Source organism: Mytilus californianus, unplaced genomic scaffold (genome assembly GCF_021869535.1).
Source record: "Mytilus californianus isolate M0D057914Y unplaced genomic scaffold, xbMytCali1.0.p SCAF_6, whole genome shotgun sequence".
Classification (NCBI taxonomy): domain Eukaryota; kingdom Metazoa; phylum Mollusca; class Bivalvia; order Mytilida; family Mytilidae; genus Mytilus; species Mytilus californianus.
The window spans coordinates 57408984-57433920 of NW_026262712.1; the positions used below are offsets into that span (position 1 = coordinate 57408984).

At 33.1% G+C, this 24937-nt stretch overlaps 1 protein-coding gene across 1 annotated transcript in view; it reads left to right on the forward strand.

Moving 5' to 3' along the window:
* The window catches only part of LOC127705692 (cytosolic non-specific dipeptidase-like), a 35638-nt gene extending 11061 nt beyond the window's left edge, over window positions 1-24577 (forward strand). The window contains exons 4-14 of the mRNA XM_052210048.1: window positions 248-328; window positions 1847-1921; window positions 2381-2461; window positions 3568-3641; window positions 5836-5910; window positions 6251-6395; window positions 9016-9115; window positions 9846-10017; window positions 11986-12071; window positions 16591-16757; window positions 24297-24577. Coding sequence (XP_052066008.1) covers window positions 248-328; window positions 1847-1921; window positions 2381-2461; window positions 3568-3641; window positions 5836-5910; window positions 6251-6395; window positions 9016-9115; window positions 9846-10017; window positions 11986-12071; window positions 16591-16757; window positions 24297-24344 — 1104 coding nt within the window. The 3' untranslated portion in view covers window positions 24345-24577. The remainder of the gene's footprint in view (window positions 1-247; window positions 329-1846; window positions 1922-2380; window positions 2462-3567; window positions 3642-5835; window positions 5911-6250; window positions 6396-9015; window positions 9116-9845; window positions 10018-11985; window positions 12072-16590; window positions 16758-24296) is intronic.
* The last annotated feature ends 360 nt before the right edge of the window (window positions 24578-24937 follow it).

Genomic DNA, 24937 nt, shown 5'->3' on the forward strand with positions numbered 1-24937 from the left:
CCCTGAAAAAATTTGAAACGATTTGCGTCATAAATTGTTTTCGGGTAGGCTGCATTGTAGTGGGTAGGAAGGCAATAGCAAACAATATTAATTTTATTTTTTGGCCCCATATTAAAAATGTTAAGGCATGCATACCATTGATGGTGTTTATACAAATTATAGAGTTTAGCTTATTTAAATAAAGCTTTATGTATAAAGAGTGTTTTTATACTGTCATGACTGTATATGATTGTGATTAAATATTTAGGATGATGGCTGGGATACAGAACCATTTGTACTGACAGAAGTGGATGGGAAATTATATGGTCGTGGTTCCACAGATGATAAAGTATACTGACGTTATATGTTTTAATGTTGTCTTTTTGACACATTCACCATTTCCATTCTCAATTTTATTTAATAGTCTCTATGAAATATACCTCACTGAAATATTCCAAAAAAAGCCAAATTGCTTGTTGTTTAAGCAGTAAATTATTTTGTCTGAATGTAAGCCTGCCATTTCATCAGGTCTAAGTTTTCAGCATAAATGAGACTTGATAAGGAGTTGTATTGTAAGGGAGAACAAAATTGATGTTAGATATTTACATCTTCGTCAAGTCATATGGATAAGATGGCGAATTCACTTTTATTCATGAATGGTATTCTAATTTTCATTGTTTCATTGTTTCCAGCAAATCAGAAATTTAAATGCTAAAAAAAACAATGCCTCCGAATTGAATATGCCTTACACTGCATCAGTGCAAAAGGCTATTTTGTGGTACACTAGTTCGATTGTGAGGTTTTTATACAATGTGTGTTTTTGTTAGTTGTTTGATTGAGATTCTTCCTTGAGTAATTCCAGAAATTCTTAATGGAAAATTGAATGAGTTATCTGTACAGATTTGTATTGTAAGTTCTTTTATTTACCTTTATTTTTATTCCACTGATCAGGTTTAATATACTGTAAATTCAGAAATTATTGCGAGGTTTTTATTAATGCGAATAATGTGACTGGGTGAGAATCTCAAAAATAAGAATTCGCATTCTGCTATCCTATACATGCTATACATATAACTGTATGCATTTTTTCCTGAAATCGCAATAATTAATCTCACATCTTTGTTCTGTTTTCAAAAATCACAATCATAAATGCACGCCATAATTTTTGAATTTACAGTATTGTGCAGAGAGTCAGTCTATAATTTTGTGTTGATGGAAAATTCTGTTATAGTCTTTGATTAATGTATTCTACTTTTTCTAGATTTAGGACAACTAAGAGAGGACTTGGACTTCTTTTAAACTGAGTTTAACTGTGCGTATTGCTATGTGTTTCTTTATTCTACATTGGCTAGAGGTATAGGGGGAGGGTTGAGATCTCACAAAACATGTTTAACCCCGCCACATTTTTGCGCCTGTCCCAAGTCAGGAGCCTCTGGCCTTTGTAAGTCTAGTATGTTTTTTTAATTTTAGTTCATTTATATGTTTCGGAGTTTAGTGTGACGTTCATTTTCACTGAACTAGCACACAATTTTATTTAGGGGCCAGCTGAGGACCACCTCCAGGTGCAGGATTTTCTCGCTGCATTGAAGACCTATTGGTGGCCTTCGACGGCTGTTGTCTACTCTTTGGTCGGGTTGTTGTCTCTTTGACATATTCCCCATTTCCATTCTCAATTTTATAGACAATAATTGTTAGAAATTATCTGGGGACCTTTATCTTTATTTTGATTTCTATGTCATTTGGTCACTATTCCATTGATGTATTTTACCCCTTATCCCCTTTTATTCATATTCATAAAAGTCAAGATTTATAGAAGTAAATGATATTTTATAAATTATGTATATTTTGAATCTGATACATTTTTCAGGGTCCTGTATTAGACTGGATAAACACACTAGAAGCTATGCAAGAACTAAAGCAGGACATTCCTATCAACATCAAGGTAGTATTAAAGAAAGAATGTTTACTGTTGACATTCAAATAAAAATATTTTTTTATTATATTATAACAACATTTGCCTTCGATATACAAGCATTACAAAAATTAGATTTGTTGTCTCTAAGAACATGAAGATGGTGTCTGGATTTTCCATTTCAAATGTGTGAGTGCAAATTTATTAATCTAATATGTTAAATAACATGAATGTCTCCAAACTAAGGAAAGTTTTAGCTAAAACAGCCAGACATTATCTTTTTCCTATGACAATTAATGAAATTTTCTTTGATATTTCCACTATTTCTCACCAAATGAGTCAAAATGAAACTGAAATATCTTGAAAAGTATGTCATATGGTACAACTTTCTTTGCATTTTTGAAAGGTACAAATAGAAATTGACTCCTTTGATTCTTATACAAAAAAGCCTATATTTCAATTTGAAAACTTTATGATTATTTATTTTAGTTTCTACTGGAAGGTATGGAAGAATCTGGATCAGAAGGTCTAGATGATTTGGTCTTTTCCAAGAAAGATACATTCTTAAAAGTAAGTATGTATAATATGTTGAGCTGACCAGGGAATTTAATTTACTGTTAACAAATATTAATATTACAGATGCTTCTTTTTGGCTGTATATTATATTTCATTTATTCTTTATATCTGAGCATGACTGATTTTTTCAATGGTCACATAAATTTATTATGTTTATGTATTCATTTAATCACATGTGGTACTTCACAATGGGGAGAATTAGGCATGCTGATTCTGGCAGCGGTGTCTGCAATTTGCAAAAGTGATTTGGTCATTAAGAGAACCGCTTATGGTTAGACAATAATACATTTTAATATTTGGTATACAGTTGCATTAGCATCTTACTTTCATCGAGATTATTTTGCCCCAACCCCTCAGTCATGGTCTACTGATTTCGAAACTTTTGTATAGTTTAACTGTTAAAGTTTGCAGTTATGTCTGTTAAAGGGGAACCACTAATGATAAATTAATTTTCATGCCTCTGTGATATAATGTTTCGATTTAATTTGATTTTTGGTGTTTTAACGCCACTTTTAAGCACCGCTTTTGGGCTATTTCGTGGCGGCCAGTTTTTATTAGTGGAGAAAGCCGGAGTGCCTGGAGAAAACCGACCACCGACCTTCAATAGGAAAACTGACAATCCTAGTCAATTAAGATTGGAGTCCAGTGCACCCGCACGAGCGGGGTTCGAACTCCCAATCTCAGTGTTGACTGGCTAGTGATTACAGTAGTAACTACTTAGACCACTCGGCCACCGAGGCCCCTATAATGTTTCGCATTCAATTTATGATACTATAAAAATTAAGGTAATTTAAACTGAAATCAATGTGTCTTAATAACATTTCTAAAACTAATTTTAAATCTAAAATAATATATGATTTGTTTTTATTCTACAAAAGATTTTATTTTGATTGCTTTAATGACATAATAATGGACCTAAATGTCAACCTTAGTGTTCTCTGGTTGTTTTAATGCATGATTGCATGTCTAATGCATTAAATTAATAAACTTGTTTATTTCATTCGAAAATATGACATTAGAAATTAATTACACAGATCTTAATCTAAAATTAATCAAAAATAGCATTTGATCTAAAGTTTCCTGATTTTTTTTTATTTCAGGATGTTGATTATGTCTGTATCTCTGATAATTACTGGCTTGGGAAGACAAAACCTTGTATTACATATGGATTGAGGTAAACGTCTTCTAGCTGCTGTATTCCAGAGCAAAATTTTGTTGTAACATTACTATTCATTGATCTATAGTGACCTCATGTTGACATCATCATCCTTTGGTGGATAGTTGTTTCTTTGGCAATCATTCCACATGTCTGTTTTAGCTCACCTAACCAGAATGGTCAAGTAACTATTCTCAACATTCTGCCAGAGTATTCCATCTTTGTCATTGTCATTTAACTTTTACAAAAAATGTTCTCTGAAACTGTTTGGCCAATTAGAAATAAACTTGGCCACATCATCATTTGGGTATCTAGTTTAAAAATGTGTCAGATGTTCAACCTGCCAACCAACATTGCCGACATAGCTAGAAATAGAACATAGGGTTAATATAAAAGTTTTGATGAATATCATGAAAACCACTTTAGATAAAGAAAATCTGACTGGGAGGAAAAGTTCAGAATGGGGAGATCTAGCTACTGTCTATTTACATCCAAACTGCTCTACGACTTCTTTTAGGAGTTATTGCCCATAAGTGATGAGTTTTATAATTTTTGCCTATTATCTTGAAGTTATAACAGATAAAGAGATACTTCAAATTGTAAAAATAATCTACAAATAAGTCAAATGGCCGGAATTGTCAGTCTACTCCTTATTGTAGTGATTGCCCTTTAATGACGATTTTGACTAATTTGTTTCATGTTTGCCTAATATCTTGAAAATTATGATAGATAGAAACTTTACTTTGAAAAAATTATCAGCAAGACAAGATGTTTTATTAAGTCAACATGGCTGGAATTGTCCATTGACTCCTCATAGAAGTCAATTGCCCTAAAAAGATGAATTTTACAATTTTGTTTGCGTTTTTGCCTGTTATTTTAAAAGTATAATAGATAGAGAGAAAATTTAAATGGCAAAAATGATCCACAAGACAATATCTACAATCTAACAAATACTGTCACAAATTGCCTGACATTCTCACTGCACAACAATTTCAATAAGCAAACATATCAAGATCCAGAAAAGGAAATGAAATACCGTAAATTGGGAAATTTTGGCGTCAGGAATATTTTGGCGGTTTTCTCTATTTTTCTCTATTTTGGTGTGTGTTATTTTGGTGCTTCGTCCAATTGATATGTTTAATTTTGGAACAACAATAGTGAGCAGGCTCATTCATATTTGCCTTTATTTACCCGTTTATTGACAAAATATCATTGAATTTCTCAAACTAGAAACACGACTAAGTTAAATAAATGAAGGAATCAGATATGGATGAAATTGCAAATATTTCCGTATATCGTGGTTCAAAGCTGAAACAAAATATGAAATAAAGTCTTTAACATTAAAATCACTTTTTAAATAGATTATTTTTTTTACAAATATTATATGAAATAAATTTTAATCATCTCTATTGTAGTACATGTTAATCTATTGAAGATCAAGGATTTAAATTTTAATCCTTATGCCTCTGACAGTACATGTTAATTAATTGAAAATAAAGGATTACAAGAAGTTTTGATTCTTATTATCAATAACAGCGTCTAATCAGCAATAGCCTGGCATATTTATGACATGTGTGAATAAAAATCTATGTTGTGTTTTTTTAACAATTTCAGAAAATTGACAATTAAGTTAAAATTATATAGTGTCGTTGTCAAATTATACCAGGTATTTATTTGCAGATTTAGCTTTGTATAGAATTGTAGGAAATATACGGAAGATATAATAACATAAATTATTTTCCCCAACAATTAACATTACGATATTGTCGTACTGGTACACGATTTTTAATGTTTGATTTATTTTTGTGTGTTTAATTTTGGCACTTTCATTGGAGGCACCAATTAAACCAAAATAAAACTACAACCAAAATAACCCAATTTACGGTATTAATGTAGAAGTCCAGTATTTATTCATTTTCTGTATAAAAACAAACATAAAACCCATTGATAGAAACTTTTACCAACACATCCTTTGTGAGTTTTTTTTTATACTTAACTATTTAGAAAGATATTTATTCAAGCATAAAATATGTTATACAATTTCAACCCACTCCACTCATCATAATTGTTGAGTTTGGCTCCACTAGCCTCAAATGCTGGATCCATGCATGTTTTTTTAAAGAAAATCTTATAATCTATGGCATATGTCAAATATTTTCATCAAAAATTATACATCAAAATTTTTAATTTCAATGATTTTTTCTGATTTCAGAGGAATCTGTTACTTCTTTCTTGAAGTGGAATGTTCTACAAAAGATTTACATTCTGGTGTATTTGGAGGAACAGTGTAAGTTAGTCAAGAATTGATTTTATATCCACATCCTTTGAACTCTGGTGGATAGTTGTCTCATTGGCAATCATACGACATCTCCTTATTTTTTATATCGTTCAAGTAGTGAGATTTCATACTGTAAGTGGTGATGTCACTGCAAGATGGTTTTTCACATGACAATTAAATTGGGTGTGCATATTTGCAACAAGCTGTTGATTTTTTCCAGATAAAAATAAAGCAATATACTTATTTTCTGTTTTATTTTAACTGAATTTATAAGCATGTATGTGCATTTCCTATTATTTTAATATAAAAATGTACAAAATGCAAAAAAAACAACTTTTTTTATAAATAGACATGAGGCAATGACAGATTTAACAGCTATATTAGGATCATTAGTGGATGTGAATGGGAAAATACTGATTCCAGGTATCTATGATACAGTAGCACCTGTCACAGATGATGAGAGAAAGTCATATGGTCCTATAGATTTTGATTTAGTAAGTATCTTGTGCTACAGGACAGAGGCAGATTTATGGAGCTAGATATATGGTTAATACATAGGCTTTTTACATGTTCGATTCCTAACGGTTCCTAGTTTGGGGCCCCTGGCTCCCAATTTTTCAAAATCCTGGATCCACAACTGCAGTAGCTTTTATACTCCCACCTTGAAGAGGAGGAGCAGGTACATGCATATAGTGATGCACATGCTGGCCCTCTATTTACAATAGTAGTTTCCAAATGACAATTAAAGTACACTTGATCAACTCTCATGAACTTTGAATGCAATGTCATGGATCATGAAATACAGGTCAAGTTATCTATAACAACTTTGACAAACAAAATTTTACTGTTAAAAAGTTATTCCCCTTTATATTTACCTTCCAATTTTTATTTTAGTGTTGTTTCCAGTTAATACAAAAGTACCATTTGATGAAATCTTTTTACATTTTAACACACAGTTATGAAACATAACATTTTAATTTTGGGTTTTGGAAATTTACTGTCAATACAGATGGGGGTATCTGTGATCACTAGATCACATAGTTATGTTCTAAATTTTGTTCAGGCAGTAGGCCTAAACTCTGGTATTTTTGCGACATGTGAGTGTCAATGATAATGCAAAACAAGCGAAAATGATACGGGGTAGGCCCAGATAACTCCAAATCATAAGTTACCTTCAGGACATTGAAGAAAGCCTTGGGATGTCCAGGACAAAGTTTATAGATTAAAAGATAATTTTGATTTCTCTGTTTAAGTCTTTATGGATTTGATACTCCCATACTTTCTTTTAATTTGGTTTTTCAAACTTTAGGCAAAGAACTCTCATATTTTTCTTCAATTGAAATTCATCAGCATTGTCAGTCCTGACTGACAAGGATCAACAAAGTTCTTAAGTGTATAAACTATAAATAACCATAGAAAATGATACATAAGGCACAAGGACTAACAAACTAAAAAATGATTTCATAAACTCTGTTTACTTATTGGTTTCTTTATCATGCATAAGGGCTATTCCATTAAAATGTATGTGGGAGGGTAGGGAGGGACTTTCAAAATATCCCTACAACCAAGAACCATTTTTATACAACCGCAAAAAATTTTGTGTGTGTCGTATATTGGTATAATGTCGTCGTCGTCCGAAGACAAATTTGGTTTCCGGACAATAACTTTAGTTCAGGTGAATAGATCTCTATAAAATTTTACCAGTAGGTTCAATACCACAAAAGGAAGGTTGGGATTGATTTTGGGGGTTATGGTACCAACAGTTTAGGAATTAGGGGTCAAAAAGGGGCCAAAAACAAGCATTTTTGTTGTTTCCGGACAATAACTTGTGTGTAAGTGTATGGATCTTTCTGAAATTGTACCACAAGGTTCCATATCACAAAAGGAAGGCTGGGATTGAGTTTGGGTGTAATTGCCCGAATTGTTCTGGAATTAGGGGCCAAAAACAAGCATTTTTCTAGTTTCCAGACAATAACTTGTGTTTATGTGTATGGATCTCTCTGAAATTGTAATGCAAGGTACCATACCATAAATGGAAGGCTGGGATTGAGTTTTGGGTTAATTGCCCCAAATGTTCAGGAATTGGGGGCCAAAAAGGGGTAAAAAACAAGAATTTTTCTAGTTTCCAGACAATAACTTGTGTTTAAGTGTATGGATCTTTCTGAAATTGTACTGCAAGGTACCATAACACAAAGGGAAAGCTGGGATTGAGTTTGGGGGTATTTACTAAAAGGGGAAAAAAAATATTAGGGGGGTGATTTTTTTTTTCATAATTTTTTGGGGTTTTTTTTCTTTAAATTGTCCATTTTTGCATTTATTATTTCTGATTAATATTTAAAAGCAAAAAATTCTGATATGGCAGGAGATACACACCAAACATGACATGTAAATTATTATATGAAGTATTGTGCAACAGCACACTATTGCGCAATAGCAGGAAATCTTCAATTGCATAGTATTGTGCAATAGCAAGAAATCTTCAATTGCATAGTATTACGCAATAGCATAATATTGCACACTAGCAAGAAATCTTCAATGCACAGTATTGGGCAATAGCAAGAAATCTTCAATTGCACAGTATTGTGCAATAGCAAGAAATCTTCAATTGCACAGTATTGCAGAATAGCAAGAAATATCCAATTGCACAGTATTGCGCAATAGCACAATAGTGCCCAATAGCCAGAAATCTTCAATTGCATAGTATTGCGCAATAGCAAGAAATATCCAATTGCACAGTATTGTGCAATTGCAAGAAATCTTCAATTGAAAATTAATACAAATATTCCAACCCATTTCAAATTTTTAAGATTTTTCACCACATTTATTTTGTGTCAGAAACCTATATTATGTCAAAAATTTGATCACAATCCAAATTCAGGCAGTATCAAGCTTGAATATTGTGTCCAAACTTGCACCAACTGTTCAGGGTTTCAACCTCAGCGGTCGTATCAGGCTGCACTCAGCGAATCATTTTATTTAGATAATTTTGCATAATGGTAATAAGCAAATACTGAAAAAAGACCCATGACCCACATTCAATAATTAAACTTCCCTTCCTACCCTCCCACATACATTTTAATGGAATAGCCCTAATGGATTTGCTTTTGTATATAGGACGAATACAGAAAAGATGTTGGTGTGACTAAATTGATCCATGACAACAAACCAGATGCACTGATGCACAGATGGAGATTCCCTTCATTGTCCATTCATGGTAAAGAGTAAATTTTAATTAATTACAGTCAATTTATTATTATTCTTGGGATACCAATTTTCGTTGCTTTCTTGGGTATAAGTGATTCATGAATTTATATGTTCAATTAGGTACAAATTTTCTATAGGCTAATATGCAAACTTCAGCAACACCACAAAACCAAATATCTACCTACAAAAATACAATTTTCCTTGGTCCACGAAAATTGGTACCAACGAAAATGAATAAATCTACAGTATACACAGTGGACACACATACAAAATAAGTCAAGCAAATAATGTGCTTTGTTATAAGCTTTACAAACTTGGGGAAAACAAATAAACAGTGGTGATAAGAAGTATGAAAAATTTGCTTCAGATTATTATACATGTATTAGTGATACAAAATAAGATTATAAAAACCAAGAGTGGTAGAAAATAAAAAAAAAATTGACAAGGTCCTTCTGCACATACAAGATGCTTTTGTATGTATTGATAAAGTATTTCCATATTAATATATGCATTTATTATTGTGATCCCTTTTGACTGGAATATTTATTACTGCATATCCCTTACAGCTGTGACTTTTTTTTTCAATTGCAAATCCCTTGCGACTTGAAATATTGCTGGATTTATTCAATGTGATTGCAAATATAAAATAACGGAAATAAGTGGAAACCATCAATGCCCCTTTACCCTTATTTTTGAAGTATTTTTTTTCATTAGTTTCCAAATTTCCATTGTAATTCTAGGAATTGAAGGAGCTTTTTCTGGAGCAGGAGCAAAGACTGTGATCCCACGTAAAGTAATTGGAAAGTTCTCTATCAGACTGGTACCAGATCAGTTACCAGAGGAAGTAGAGAAGAAAGTTAAAGCACATATTGATAATGTTGTCAAAAAGCAAGGAAGTCCAAACAAAGTCAGGTTTGTTAAAAAAATGCAGTGAATTATTTCATTGGTTATAATTGAAATGGAATTGAGGAATCAAGGTAGTTCTTCACATCAACATGTACATGTATATGTATAAAATACTTGTGTAAAAGGTGTTATATACATCAATGAGACAGCAACCCAATGATAAAAGTAAGCAAAAATTTTCTAGAGGGTAACATACAGTTTTCAACAATAGACTGGTGTCTTATACAATACTCAAAGTCTTCAATAACTAGTGCTCAACAAAAACAGTTCAATAACCATGCTCGACTCAAACACTTTAATAACCTGTGTTGGACTGGCACAAGTCATTGTAGTGTTTATCAGTAACCTGTGTTAGACTGGCACAAGTCATTGTAGTGTTTATCAGTAACCTGTGTTAGACTGACACAAGTCATTGTAGTGTTTATCAATAACCTGTGTTAGACTGACACAAGTCGTTGTAGTGTTTATCAATAACCTGTGTTGGACTGGCACAAGTCATTGTAGTGTTTATCAATAACCTGTGTTAGACTGGCACAAGTCATTGTAGTGTTTATCAATAACCTATGTTAGACTGGCACAAGTCATTGTAGTGTTTATCAATAACCTGTGTTGGACTGGCACAAGTCATTGTAGTGTTTATCAATAACCTGTGTTGGACTGGCACAAGTCATTGTAGTGTTTATCAATAACCTGTGTTGGACTGGCACAAGTCATTGTAGTGTTTATCAATAACCTGTGTTGGACTGTGTAGTGTTTATCAATAACCTGTGTTAGACTGGCACAAGTCATTGTAGTGTTTATCAATAACCTGTGTTAGACTGGCACAAGTCATTGTAGTGTTTATCAATAACCTGTGTTAGACTGGAACAAGTCATGGTAGTGTTTATCAATAACCTGTGTTGGACTGGCACAAGTCATTGTAGTGTTTACATCTAGCATTGGCTATTGATGTTTCTTATAAAATAAGGAGTTGGTTCACTTACTCATAATATTGGCCCTAAAAATCTAAATTCTTTTTAAACTGTGATGATGTTGTGAAAACTACATCAAAACATATATGTTAAAATGTCCAATTGTTTCAGTTATAAAGTATTTTTTTCACCAACTGCGTCATATGTGATGTATTTGAGATGTCATAAATGTAGGTGAATTTGTGCACGCCTGATTTTAATATGTCAGTTTTCTGAAAAATTAACAGTGGCGCCACCCCTGGCCCACAAATATTTTGGCTGAAAACTTTTTAATATACCATAGTCTTTACTTTTCAACCAAAATTTCAATGGGCCAGGTGTGGCCCCATGTATGAAATAAAAAAATTAGGTAGAAAAAGATGACCAATTTCTAGAAAAATGGATTAAGATTAAATCTGTACCTATTTTAGGCTAATATATTTATCAACTATGAAGCAGATATACATTTTTCTTATTATACTTTCAAAAATAATACATTTAACAATACAATCACAGTGAGGTTACTCGAAGAATTGAAGTTTTAAAAATGCACCTTTACAGGGCCATTTACTGTTCCTGGCTCTACTCCTTTATCTGGCTGCAAAGGGAGCAAATTCACTAAGAAATAATTTTAAGTGTTGAAAGAGGAAAATTCATTTATGGAAACAGGTATTTTCCTCTGACTGTGCTAAATTTCAAAACAAGGTACTAGTTTCTAAAAATTACAAGTTATTAAAGTTGAAGGAAGAAATCACCAATTTAATATGTAATGTAATTGTACAAACCAGAAGCAGCAGTGAAAAAATAGGAAAGACTACATATAAAATCAACACTAGCGGCCATTTTGATTTTACTTTAAGGTATGAGCTCTCCCTAACAACTGTCAAGATGAAGGACAGCAATAAAAGTACTTTTCTTCAGATTATATTTTTTTTATTTCCCAGTATTCGTTGGATTTTTATCTCATGGACATTCCCTCAATATTCTTTCTTGTGTGATAATTAGATTATCATTTCCTTTTCAGTCTATCAATGGGCCATGGAGGAAAGCCATGGGTTAGTGACTTTAACGATCCTAACTATGTAGCTGGTAGAAAGGCAATGAAAACAGGTAAACCATGTTACATTAATTTCTTATTATGAAGATATTGATATTTTGAGTTAATGCCAATGATACAGCAAACCAACAACCCAATGAAACCAGGAGGTTCTTGTTTGCACTAGAATGAATAGTAGATGTTCAAAAATAGAAAGTATGTTAGGGGGTCTGATCCCGGATCCCGCTTATTGTTTTGTCAGAATCCCGTATCCTGCGTATCATTGTAATAATAGAGCTTGTAATTCATGTGTCCCGCCAGACTTCATTTCCCGTTTTTATACGACCGCAAAAAAATTTTGAGGTCGTATATTGGTATGACGTTGGCGTCGTCGTCGTCGTCGTCGTCGTCGTCCGGCGTCGTCGTCCGAATACACAATGGTTTTCGCACTCTAACTTTAGTTTAAGTGAATGGATCTCTATGAAATTTTACCATAAGGTTCAATACCACAATAGGAAGGTGGGGATTGATTTTGGGGGTTATGGTACCAACAGTTAAGGAATTAGGGGCCAAAAAGGGGCCGAAAATAAGCATTTTTGTAACTTCCAGACATAACTTGTGTGTTAGCATATGGATCTCTTTGACATTGTACCACAAGGTTCCATATCACAAAGGGTCAATGCTGGGATTGATTTTGGGGTTAATTGCCTCAAAATTTTAGGAATAAGGGGCCAAAAGGGGGCAAAAAACAAGCATTTTTCTAGTTTCATGACAATAACTTGTGTGTAAGTGTATGGATCTTTCTGAAATTTTACTACAAGGTTCCATTTCACAAAGGGAAAGCTGGAATTGAGTGTTGTGGTAATTGCCCAAAACGTTTAGTAATAAGGGGCCTAAAAAGGGGTTTAAAATAAGCATTTTTTAGTTTCTAGACAATAACTTGTGTTCAAGTGTATGTATCTCTCTAAAATTGTATTACAAGGTACCATACCACAAAGGCAAGGCTGTTATTGAGCTTGGTTTGGGGGGAAAGGGGGGTGGGGGTGATGAATCATAAGGGGGCGGGGGTCAAAAAAGGGGTAATTTTTTTTTTTCCTTTTTTTTTTGTTTAAAATTTACATTTTAAGTTAGTTATTTTTTATCACGAAGAGAAAGTAGGAATTGAGTTTTGGGGTTAATTGCTCAAACATTTATGAATAAGGGGCCAAATATTGGTCGAAAATAAGGATTTTTTTAGTTTGCAACAAAAACTTGTGTTCAAGTGTATGGATCTCTGTGAAATTGTATTGCAATGTACCATACCACAAATTGAAGGTTGTGATTGAGGTGGGGGATGATGAATCAAAAGGGGGTTGAAAAAATGTGTGGGGGGTAGGATTTTTTTTTTTCCTTTTTTTTCTTTAAAATTTTCCATTTAAAGATGGTTGTTTCAGATTTATATATGAAAGAAAATAATAATGATAGGGTTATATATCATGAGGAATTGAAATTTAAAATTATGTATATTGGAAATTTAGGTTACATTGGAAAGTAATAATTGGCTTTGGGGGGGGGGGGGGGGTTATTGCTCTAATGTTTAAGGAATAAGGGGAAAAAAGGTTAAAAAACAAGGGTTTCCATTTTAATAGACAAATAATTGAGTAAAGAACATTATTTAAAAGCAGTGTAAGGTTGGTAATTCAAACTCATTTAAATATCTCATCTACACTGCTTTTAAATTATGTAAATTGGAAATTTGCCAATAACTTTATTGTTAATAAATGCATTGGAAATTTGCCAACAATTTTAGTGTAATAAACTTCATTGGAAATTTGCCAATATAAAATTTTGCTGATGAAGGTTTTTTGTTTACCTTTAGCCTTGACTATGAAGTCATTTTCTATTTTTATAGCCTTATGATGTAGTTGAATTATTTAATACTTTGATGATGTGTTTAAATGGGGTTTTATCATGTTTATGGTTGCAAATTTATTGTTTTAGTATAATAAACTCCATTTAAAATTTGCCAATAAAAAAAATTTTTGTTTATTTTTAGCTATGATTATGATGTCATTTTCTATTTTACTTTTATGGTTGCAAAGAAATTTTTATTTTTAGATATTACTGTTAAATGATGCTGATTAAGGTTTTTGCTATGTTTAGCCATGACTATGATGTCATTTTCTATTTTAATATCTGTTATGATGTATTTAAATGGGCTTTTATGGTTACAAAGGAATTTTATTTTTAGATATTACTATAAAATGTTGCTGATGCTGATTAAGGATTTTGTTTATTTTTAGCCATGACTATGATGTCATTTTCTATTTTAATACCTTTATGATGTAATTTCCATTTTTAGATATTACTGTTAAATGATGCTGATTAAGGGTTTTTTGCTATGTTTAGCCATGACTATGATGTCATTTTCTATTTTAATATCTTTATGATGTATTTAAATGGGCTTTTATGGTTACAAAGGAATTTTATTTTTAGATATTACTTTAAATGTTGCTGATTAAGGATTTTTGTTTATTTTTAGCCATGACTATGATGTCACTTTCTATTTTAATACCTTTATGATGTATTTAAATGGGCTCCCATGTATTTAGATTTTTGATTATTTATACATGTTACCAAATTGGTCCACATTGAACAAAAACGGTCCAAATTTCAACTTTATTACATTACATCAAACATTGAATTCTACATATTCTTTGATATATTGAAATTAACAAACAATTTAGTTTATGGAGATTCCACCATAATAGGTAAATTAAATTTTTTCCAGTTCTTACACCACATTCATCCTGTGTCAGAAACCTATGCTGTGTCAAATATTTAATGACAATCCAAAGTCATAGCTGTATCAAGCTTGAATTTTGTGTCCATACTTGACCCAACTGTTCAGGGTTCGACCTCTGCGGTCGTATCAAGCTGCGCCCCAGCGAAGCATTTTATTAATCATTTAAATTTCACGTGCCACGTTTACAAAAAAATCCGCCAATTCCACATCATGCTTAGAACCTAATGAGACCCACATGTTAGTAAATCTTCTGGAAATAATTATTTTTTATCAGAGTTAATTATGAGAGAATGATAAAGAAAGATTTAACATAGACATCAGAAAGGAAATGATATCAAAATGTATAAAATTTCATAAAAACGATTTGTTGTTAAACTTGAACATATAGTTATGAAGAACTCTTCGTAAATGTGAAATGATTTGCTATAAAGTCACGTGACATCAACTACGGCCGAGATCACTTATAACGATGTCTATACAAATTATCAGACTGATCTCGGCCGTAGCTGATGTCACGTGACTTTATAGCAAATCACTTCACATTTACAAAGAGTTCTTCATAACTATATGTTCAAGTTTAACAACAAATCGTTTTTATGAAATTCTATACATTTTGTCATTGCAAAATCATTGCAAAATGCTGTTTTTCAAAAGATTTCTCCGATCATTTTTTAAATATTGATCTTTGAACTTTGAGGACTTAGTTTGTTGAATTTTCAGTAGCCGCCATCTTGTTTGATATGTAAACCATTGGTGTATTCTTCAAAACGATACTTCTAAGTTTAATAATTCATCATTCTTTCAAAATCTGATATTTTTTGTCATCGTAAATGGCTATTAATCAGATTTTATATTAACAACTAATAATAATTATATAATTACAATGTACTGTGAAATACGCAAATAACTACTAGCATCGTATATCAGAGATACGAAACTAAGTTTATTGTTGGGTGGTAGCTTTACACAGGCGGCTTAGTAATCAGTTAAAATCAATAGAGACGAGTCCCGTTAGTATAATAGAAAGTCCCTGAAAAGGGAAACAAAATTTTGTTGAATGAGGAAACACAGCAAACTTAAAGTTATATAAAGCTACTTTCTTGTAATTTTAATGTTCAGGAAATTATTGAACCAATGCATACATATATACTATACTAAGTCCTTTGTGTATGTTTTTCACATTTATTACGAATCTATAACATATTATTGACAAATAACATTTCTTCAGTGATTGTTGATTGCAAGATAATAAAATTTAGAGTTTGTTGCTGATGTTTATCGGATGGTGACATTCGTAAACAATCAACACAGAATCATGGAGGATGAGAAAAATAAGTTTAATTGGTAGAGCTATGAATATTTTCTTTTTAAATTTTCCAAACGTTCCCATTTGTTAATTAAACTTTTCCATAAAAGTGATTAAATGATTTGATGAAGTTAATTTGTTCTATAAGAACCAATAATTACTATTTACCTTCTAGTGCACACTTGTTTACATTCTTTTATCACTGTTTTTCCCTCACACTTGCGCTGTGCGGTAGCTAAAGTTCAAACGAGAGGTCTCATAGTTAAGGTCACTGCATTCAGAAAAATAACGGTGAATTAAAGTACAGAAAGACAATAATTCAAAAGCAGTACATTTCTGAAGATTTTGATGAGATAAAGGGATTCACTTTTACAAGAAAGTCTGCGTACACTTGTTATCTAGTAAAAATTTGCATTTCAAGTATACATGTATAAAACATATTCAACTTTTTTTTTAAATTTAAAGTATCATATGACTTTTATGCTATCTGAATGCGTTTCAGTTTTTGGAGTTGAACCTGATTTAACAAGAGAAGGTGGAAGCATACCTGTGACCTTGACCTTCCAGGAAGCAACTGGCAAAAATGTGATGTTGTTACCAATTGGTGCCTCAGATGATGGAGCCCATTCTCAAAACGAGAAAATTGATAGAAAAAATTATATAAATGGGGTAAGTAACAAAGGAAGATATATATATGTCCTCAAATTTTGTCTATTGCTTTGTTTTAATAATGTCTAAAGAAAGAATTTGATGTCAATAATTTCATAGAAAATGGATATTTTAAGTGTATTATTATGACATAATGAAAGTATTGTTTGAATACTGTTTGGCAAACTAATTCCCTGTTGAAAGAGAGTATAACTGGAAAAAAAACATTTTCACAGTAGATATGACATGGATGCATGAGCTTGTTCATTTTTTGAGTGTGTATTAAAAAAAGGATTCTCTACAAGGATAACTCAGTTTAAACTGTCCTAGTTAAAATACAAGTTATGTAAATGATGAAGTTTCCCTTCACTCATTCATTGCAGGTACCAGGTTTGCTATAAAAAGGGCCAATAAAAACAGTGGAAGCAAATGTAGAATTAAACAGAGTCAATGTTTTTTCATGAAAACTCAATTATGTCATTTTTTTATAAAAAAAAATATTTAACTCACGGGGGGTCTCTTCCTATATGATGGTATATACATATGTGCCGCTGGAATGGGTCCCTTTTTTGATACGTGAGATATATCAATGGGGTGCAATTTTACCGAGGAAATATATCAATAGGTAGTAATTGACCAATTGTGATATATTTAGGTACTATTTGAGCTGATAAATATATGAATGGGTTATGATTTCGCTGTGAAATATATGTATAGGTAGGGATTTCACAATTATTCAATATATGAATGGGGGTGTTTTTTAAATCCCAGCTGCACAACTGTACCCAAAATCCCATGTTGAGAACCCCCCCCCCCCCCCCTGATTTAACTCCTTTACAAAGAATTGGTATCATACTGCAATCAACTTCTTACATTCATTTTTCCATCTGTTTGTCTGTATATATATACATGTAACATTTTCCAAAAGACCAAAAAAGTGAAAAAGTATATTTTAACAAAACACATTTGACTACATAACAGGTCGAACAACAAATGTTCTTAAACCCTGCTGACTGCCATTGGCGATTGCCAAATAAATGGATCTTAATTTTAGATTTAATACTAAACAGAAAACAATAAACTTGCGGAAAAGATGATATACAACAAACAAAAGGTGCAAAGGTTTTTGTACACCATATCTGGATTTCGACAAATAATGTCTCTTCAGTGATGTTAGGAATCGAAACAGTATTTTTTTTTAAATATACTTTTTCACTTTTTGGTCTTTTGGAAAATGTTGTTTGTGCTGTATTTAGACCCCTCTTACAAGAAATTTGTTTTGCATGCACACGTATCAAAATTGCTGTTTTTATTCAATGCAATCATAGGTTTGAACATTGTTTTCAATTTAGACTTGTTTATATTTTTTCGTTTGGGCTTGTATTATATTTGCCTTAGGGTTTATATGATCCGTTCATGCTATTTTGACTCCCCAAAATTCAAGAGTCTATCGACTCTATCCTAAATTGAGGTAAATTGTTGGGCTTTCCAAATACCGTTTCGATTCCTAACATCACTGAAGAGACATTATTTGTCGAAATCCGGATATGGTGTACAAAAACCTTTGCACCTTTTGTTTGTGGTATATCATCTTTTCCACAAGTTTATTGTTTTCTGTTTAGTATTAAATTTAAAATTAAGATCCATTTATTACATCGGTGATCCGTTTATTTGGCAATCTCCAATGGCAGTCAGCAGGGTTTAAGAACATTTGTTGTTCGACTTGTAAGTCAAATGCGTTTTGTTAAAATATACTTTTTCACTTTTTTTGGTCTTTCGGAAAATGTTGTTTGTGCTGTATTTAGACCCCTCTAACAAGAAATTTGTTTTGCATGCACACGTATAAAAATTGTGGTTTTTATCCAACACAATCATAGGTTTGAACATTGTTTTCAATTTAGACTTGTATATATATATATGTATATATCTTTTGTTACATATAACTCAACTTCTGAGTTGATATATGGTATATTACAGTCAAACCTGTATATAAAGGTCACCCTTGGGACTAGGAATAGTAGACTTTGAATTTAATGTCAAATTCATATGTATTACTATAATGGAACAAGATTAGGTTGACTTGATAAGACAAGTTTCCACTTAATAGAGGTTACCTTTATAGCAGGTTTTTCTGTACTTTTAGAACATCCAGTTGTACAGTAAAAGCAATTTTCATATTTGCTGCGCAGTCACTTTCTATCTGATGATACTTGAAATTTTCACTATACCATTCAGCATTAAATTTTTCATCAATGACTTAGAATAATGAGTTTAGATTATACATTGCATGTAACTGTTTGTAAAGATCGTGGTGTATTTCATGTTCACAAGAATATGATTACTCATGAAACAATTCATGCATACACTACCTTTTATCATGTTTATGATCACCTGAGATTATTACCATTTTTGTCTCGCCTGCGACGAAAGTCACAGTATGCGAGACTTAGGTATTACTATCCTGCGGCGGTGGCTTAAACTATTTGTGTAAAGCTTTATATATCAGAAGGTAGAAGACCGGGATGCTTCATACCTTGTATGCAGATAACTTATGTTACGAAGTTTCCGTCTGTCATATGCTCATTGTCCTTGACCTCATTTTCATGGTTCAGTGACTGCTTGAAAAAGAATTACAGTTTTTATACCCCACGAAACGAGTTGCGGAGGGTATAATGTTTTTGACCCGTCCGTCCGTCCGTCTGTCCGTCCGTCAGTCCGTCAGTCCTGTTTCTTGTCATCGCAACTCCTCTCAAACCACACAACAGAATTTCACGAAACCTTTGAACTTATTTACTTTAATGTACTACTGCAACAGTTTGTCATCGCAACTCCTCTGATACCACACAACAGAATTTCATGAAACCTTTTTAGATAATAAGGACATACTATGTAGATGTGCATATCGACAGAAAATTACGGTTCAATTTTTTTTCTAGGAGTTACGCCCCTTTGAACTTATTTGCTTCAATGTACTATGCAACAGTTTGTCATCACAACTCCTCTGATACCACACAACAGAATTTCATGAAACCTTTTTAGATAATAAGGACATACTATGTAGATGTGCATATCGACAGGAAATTACGGTTCAATTTTTTTTCTAGGAGTTACGCCCCTTTGAACTTATTTACTTTAATGTACTACTGCAACAGTTTGTCATCGGAACTCCTCTGATACCACACAACAGAATTTCATGAGACCTTTTTAGATAATAAGGACATACTATGTAGATGTGCATATCGACATGAAATTACGGTTCAATTTTTTTTCTAGGAGTTACACCCCTTTGAACTTATTTGCTTCAATGTACTACTGCAACAGTTTGTCATCACAACTCCTCTGAAACCACACAACAGAATTTCATGAAACTTTGTAGATAATAAGGTCATACTATGTAGATGTGCATATCGACAGGAAATTATGATTCAATATTTTTTCTAGGAGTTAAGCCCCTTTGAACTTATTTGCTTCAATGTCTTCTGCAACAGTTTTTCATCGCAACTCCTCTGAAACCACACAACATAATTTCATGAAACTTTGTAGATAATAAGGACATACTATGTAGATGTGCATATTGACAGGAAATTATGATTCAATTTTTTTTTCTTACACATATTTTATTTCTCCAATGACAATGTGAGGACGTGGGGTATGTGAGCGCGCTCACTAAGGTTCTTTAATTTTGTCATGTGAATTTCTCACTTATTATGAGTAATAGAGTAGCTATATTTGGTATATTGGTTCCTTACAACGTCTATATGTCTGTCAGACAGGGTTAACCTGACCTTGACCTCAATTCATGGATCATTAATCAAGGTTAAAGTTACGTGATTATGTCTATTTCTCAAAAACTTCAAGCAGTAGGTCAACTATAGGTGGTGTATAGAATGATTTTAAAGGGTACGTGTCAGACTGGCAGGTTTCATCTGACCTTGACCTCATTTTCATGGTTCATTGGTCATCATTAATTTTTTGTGTTTTGGTCGGTTTTTCAAGTACTATAAGCAATAGGTCAACTATATATGGTTTATGGAATGATTGTAAGGTGTACATGTCTGTCTAGCTGGTGTCATCTGACCTTGACCTCATTTTCATGGTTCATTGGTCAATGTAAGTTTTTGTGTTTTGGTCTGTTTTTCAAATACCATAATCAATGGGTCAACTATATTTATACCCCACGCAACGAGTTGCGGAGGGTATAATGTTTTTGACCCGTCCGTCCGTTTGTCCGTCAGTCCGTCAGTCCGTCAGTCCTGTTTCTTGTCATCGCAACTCCTCTCAAACCACACAACAGAATTTCACGAAACCTTTTTAGATAATAAGGACATACTATGTAGTTGTGCATATCGACAGGAAATTACGATTCAATTTTTTTTCTAGGAGTTACTCCCCTTTGAACTTATTTACTTTAATGTACTACTGCAACAGTTTGTCATCTCAACCCCTCTGAAACCACACACTAAAATTTCATGAAACTTTGTAGATATTAAGGACATACTACGAAGATGTGCATATCGACAGGAAATTACGATTCAATTTTTTTTCCAGGAGTTACGGCCCTTTGAACTTATTTGCCCAATATACTACTGCAACCTTTTGTCATCGCAACTCCTCTCAAACCACACAACAGAATTTCATGAAACCTTTTCAGATAATAAGGACATACTACATAGATGTGCATATCGACAGGAAATTACAATTCATTTTTTTTTCTAGGAGTTACGCCCCTTTGAACTTATTTGTTTCAATTTACCTCTGCAACAGTTTGTCATCTCAACTCCTCTGAAACCACACAACAGAATTTCATGAAACTTTGTAGATAATAAGGACATACTAGGTAGATGTGCATATCGACAGGAAATTATGATTCAATTTTTTTTCTAGGAGTTACGCCCCTTTGAACTTATTTACTTTAATGTACTACTGCAACAGTTTGTCATCTCAACTCCTCTGAAACCACACAACAAAATTTCATGAAACTTTTTAGATAATAAGGACATACTACGTAGATGTGCATATTGACAGGAAATTACGATTCAATTTTTTTTCTAGGAGTTACGCCCCTTTGAACTTATTTGCTTCAATATACCTCTGCAACAGTTTGTCATCGCAACTCCTCTGAAACCACACAACAGAATTTCATGAAACTTTGAAGATAATAAGGACATACTATGTAGATGTGCATATCGACAGGATATTATGATTCAATTTTTAGCTCACCTGGCCCGAAGGGCCAGGTGAGCTTTTCTCATCACTTGGCGTCCGTCGTCCGTCGTCGGCGTTAACTTTTTACATTTTGAACTTCTTCTAGAGAACCACTGAATGGAATGAAACCAAACATGGCATGAATGTTCCTTATGAGGTGCTGACAAAGTGTTGTTACTTTGTAGCCGATCCATCATCCAAGATGGCCGCCAGCGGGGGACTTAGTTTAACATAGGACCCTATGGGAAATGCATACAAATGACTTCTTTTAGAGAACCACTGAATGGAATAAAACCAAACATGGCATGAATGTTCCTTATTAGGTGCTCACCAAGTGTTGTTACTTTGTAGCCGATCCATCATCCAAGATGGCCGCCAGCGGGGGACTTAGTTTAACATAGGACCCTATGGGAAATGCATACAAATGACTTCTTTTAGAGAACCACTGAATGGAATAAAACCAAACATGGCATGAATGTTCCTTATGAGGTGTTGACCATGTGTTGTTACTTTGTAGCCGATCCATCATCCAAGATGGCCGCCATCGGGGAACTTAGTTTAACATAGGACCCTATGGGAAATACATACAAATGTCTTCTTTTAGAGAACCACTGAATGGAATGAAACCAAACATGGCATGAATGTTCCTTATGAGGTGCTGACCAAGTGTTGTTACTTTGTATCTGATCCATCATCCAAGATGGCCGCCAGCGGGGGACTTAGTTTAACATGGGACCCTATGGGAAATACATAAAAATGTCTTCTTTTAGAGAACCACTGAATGGAATGGAACCAAACATGGCATGAATGTTCCGTATGAGATGCTGACCAAGTGTTGTTACTTTGCAGTCGGTCCATCATCCAAGATGGCCGCCAGCGCGGGGACTTAGTTTAACATAGGACCCTATGGGAAATACATACAAATGTCTTCTTTTAGAGAACCACTGAATGGAATGAAACCAAACATGGCATGAATGTTCCTTATGAGGTTCTGACCAAGTGTTGTTACTTTGTAGCCGATCCATCATCCAAGATGGCCGCCAGCGGGGGACTTAGTTGAACATAAAACCCTATGGGAAATACATACAAATGTCTTCTTTTAGTGAACCACTGAATGGAATGAAACCAAACATGGCATGAATCTTCCTTATGAGATGCTGACCAAGTGTTGTTACTTTGTAGCCGATCCATCATCCAAGATGGCCCCCAGCGGGGGACTTAGTTTTACATAGGACCCTTTGGGAAATACATAAAAATGTCTTCTTTTAGAGAACCAATAAATGGAATGGAACCAAACATGGCATGAATGTTCCTTATGAGTTGCTGACCAAGTGTTGTTACTTTGCAGTCGATCCATCATCCAAGATGGCCGCTAGGGGGGAGGGGGCTTAGTTTAACATAGGACCCTATGGGAAATACATACAAATGTCTTCTTTTAGAGTACCACTGAATGGAATGAAACCAAACATGGCATGAATGTTCCTTATGAAGTGCTGACCAAGTGTTGCTACTTTGTTGCCGATTTACTGTTCAAGATGGCCACCAGGATATTTTATTAAATAACGGGACCAATATTAATCAAAATTTGGCCTCAATCATTATTTGGGTATCTGTTATGATTTTTATCTATCTTTACATGATTTCTAAAACCAAAGTAGAGTCAGGTGAGCGACACAGGCTCTTGAGAGCCTCTAGTTTTTTCTTACAGTTATTTTATTTCTCCAGTGACAATGTGGGGACGTGGGGTATGTGAGCGCGCTCACTAAGGTTCTTTAATTGGTGTATGAAATAATTGTAAGGTGTACCTGTCTGTGTGACAGTTTTTATCTGACCTTGACCTAATTGTCATGGATCTTTAAAATGTTAAGTTTATGTGATACTTGTAGTAAAACCTTTATCTTAAAGACTTTCAACATAAAATCAATGGTCAGTAAAACAGGCGAGACATTTCAGCGTGTGCACTGTTGTTTCTATTTTGGTCATAAAGTTTTAACTGTTTCATGAAGTTCTTATACATTCTTGGCTTTGAGCGTTCTTGATGAAGGTTAATCCAAAATAGCCTATAGGACATGTAGAATTTAGAAAGTGTTATTTTCATCTTTTGTTCAAAGAATTTTAACCTCCCTTTGGAAAATGTAAATAACAAAGTATAACAGATCTACCAATGTGTGAAAGAGCTTTTCATTGGTCCAATTTAAAAAAGTTTGCATTATAACTGACATTCTGATTGGTTCAGACTTCATTACAAATATACTTAGAGATTGCACAACTTTATTACACAGTTAACAAACATGACAAAGCAATACATTTTGAATCGATTGTTTTATAAAATTGGTTTTTTTTTTTCTTTTGTAGGCAAAAGTATTGGGAGCATATATCAAAGAGTTAGCAAAATTGTCATGAACTGTACATGTGTTGTGTGTGACGTCGCCTGTCTCGGCTAAACAGAAATATAATTGTATTATGCAGTGCCATACCGTTTGACAATTAAATTGACTGTAGAATACAGCATAGTGCTAGATTTTATTTTTTTTATTTATATAAACAGCAATGGTTGGGTTTTCAGCACAAATGTCTTTTTGAACAAATCTGATATTTTTATACTGTTTGAACAAAATAAAACATTTCTATCACTAGTAGTGTTATCTACCACTAATAGTGTTATCTACCACTAGTAGTGTTATCTACCACTAGCAGTGTTTGATGTGTTATTGTGTTGTCAATATAACTTAACATTAATAGCTATTGTGCTTGTTTCTAAGACATTTCACGTACAGCAATGTATTTCATTAGTGATATCAGAATTGACCATTTCAAAATCTAAAGGATGAGTTATTTCATTGTTTGTACCCCAAAATGAAAAATTACGGAAAGTCATTGGTTAAATGTCCATTCTTTTTCCAATTTTCATATTAAACTTTATAATAATAAATGTGAAATAATAACTACTAGTAAATTCAGAAAAATTCAAAAAATATATTTGATATTTTATAAAA